General features: G+C 48.9%; 1 protein-coding gene across 1 annotated transcript in view; it reads right to left on the bottom strand.

Annotated features, from left to right (window-relative positions):
- tnrc6ba (trinucleotide repeat containing adaptor 6Ba) overlaps positions 1-1890 on the bottom strand; it is a 16978-nt gene that overhangs the window by 3780 nt on the left and 11308 nt on the right. Inside the window, exons 12-15 of the mRNA XM_017310680.1 lie at positions 1688-1834; positions 1461-1604; positions 586-678; positions 261-464 (exon numbers count right to left, since the gene is read on the bottom strand). Of these exons, the coding sequence (XP_017166169.1) occupies positions 261-464; positions 586-678; positions 1461-1604; positions 1688-1834 (588 nt within the window). The remainder of the gene's footprint in view (positions 1-260; positions 465-585; positions 679-1460; positions 1605-1687; positions 1835-1890) is intronic.

Consider the following 1890-nt stretch of genomic DNA (forward strand, 5'->3'; position numbering starts at 1 on the left):
AGCTCCGTTAGCGTGGTGAGCTCCGTTAGCGTGGTGAGCTCCGTTAGCGTGGTGAGCTCCGTTAGCGTGGTGAGCGTGGTTAGCTCAATTAGCGTGGTGAGCGTGGTTAGCTCAGTTAGCGTGGTGAGCTCCGTTAGCGTGGTGAGCTCCGTTAGCGTGGTGAGCTCCGTTAGCGTGGTGAGCTCCGTTAGCGTGGTTAGCTCCGTTAGCGTGGTTAGCTCCGTTAGCGTGGTTAGCTCCGTTAGCGTGGTGAGCTGTACCGGTGTTGGTGGCGCCGCTGCCCCAGCCCCTCCCAGCGAGCCGCGGCGCTCCTCCAGACCAGGGCGAGGACGACGGCGGCTTCTGGCCGGCCAGGCCGGGCGGAGGCCGGGCCAGCTGGGCCTGGCTGCTGCTGCGGCTGGCTTTCCAGGACTTGTGTCCAATGGGTTCTGGAGGCCAGCTGGTCTTATAGTCTGTGTACTTTGCTGCAGAAAGCAACACAACATGCAAACACAAACAAACGTCACCAACTTATTTCGACTTTCATGGCCTTATTCTGCTGTGAGTAAAAACCGTAATGGAAATGCAAAAGTTCAGTTTATGTACCTGAGTTGTGTGCATTGTTAAGAAGGCTGTCTGAGGCACTATAGGGCCAGGCACCAGGTGAAGGCAGCAAGGTGTTCAGGGGGGGGGTGGAGTCTGCAACACAGGGGCAAACAGTCTGACCTCAAGCTGACCCCAGCTTTTCACCTCAACATCCAGCTACCAGTTAAATCCAGGAAACTCAGAAAATTATGTGGCTACAAAGGAATAAACATCAAAAAGTCACCAATATGCAAGAAAGGAGATTTTTCGGACTGAAGGCTTAAATTTATATTAAAACTCAGATCCTCTGACAGTTAAATGACAAACATTAGCATGAAAAAGGAAAAATAAGTTCAGCGTCTTCAAAGATCCACAAAGTTTCACAAACTCAGATCCAAAACATTTAAAACCGTTAAATGTGAGATTAAATCTGCCGTTGCTGGACGATAAATCATCCCAGTTATCGCCATCAACCATAATATTGTTGTTTTGAGACCATTTTCTAGTAAGAAAGGAGATTTTTGTATTTAGTTATAAATAAAACTATTTCTAATGTTTGAAAGTTTAAATTCTGATGAATGTTCAACTGGACCTGGAAGACATTTAAAAAATACAAAATAAATGATTTAAGTCTAAAATGATCCTTTAGTAAAAGTTTTAATTGAGACAAAAACATCAAACTGAAACTTTATTCATCCAAAAAAATCAATAAATCATGAAAATTATTGAATTTTTATTTATTAATTAAGCTTTTAATTGATTGATTGATTTCCAGGAAGCAAACTTTCATCGTTACGCTTCTATCAATAAATAACTAGAAAATGGTCTCAACACATTATTACCATAATAATAATAATAGATTCCTGCATCATGACCTCTGACCCCGCAGTCCGTACCGGCATTGTCTTGCAGCAGCTGGTGCTCCGAGTCGTTGAGGCCGGGTGAGACCGCATTTCCCATCATGCTCCCCGGCGTCATGTACGGGTCGGACTCCGGGTCGACGCGGTCGATTCCCTTCCACGGCACGCCGGGCTGGAACTCTGCAGCGGGAACAAACATGGCCGTCAGCGACGCCAGCAGAGACGCCCTCCTCCGGCGCCGCTTCCCGGCGGGATGCACCAACCGGGCGGCCAGCTGGGGGCGCTGCTGGGCTTGGCGGCCATCTTGTTGCCGGGGGTGCGATGCCAGCCGTCGCTCGCTCCGTCTCCAACCAGCAAGTCAAACTGGGAGTAATGGGAGGCGCCTGGCATCTTGATGGGGGCGACGGGGCCTGGCAGGAAGCAGACGAATGTGACAGGAAGCAGACGAATGTGACAGGAAGCAGAC

The sequence above is a fragment of the Poecilia reticulata genome, linkage group LG19 (genome assembly GCF_000633615.1).
Source record: "Poecilia reticulata strain Guanapo linkage group LG19, Guppy_female_1.0+MT, whole genome shotgun sequence".
NCBI classification, from domain to species: domain Eukaryota; kingdom Metazoa; phylum Chordata; class Actinopteri; order Cyprinodontiformes; family Poeciliidae; genus Poecilia; species Poecilia reticulata.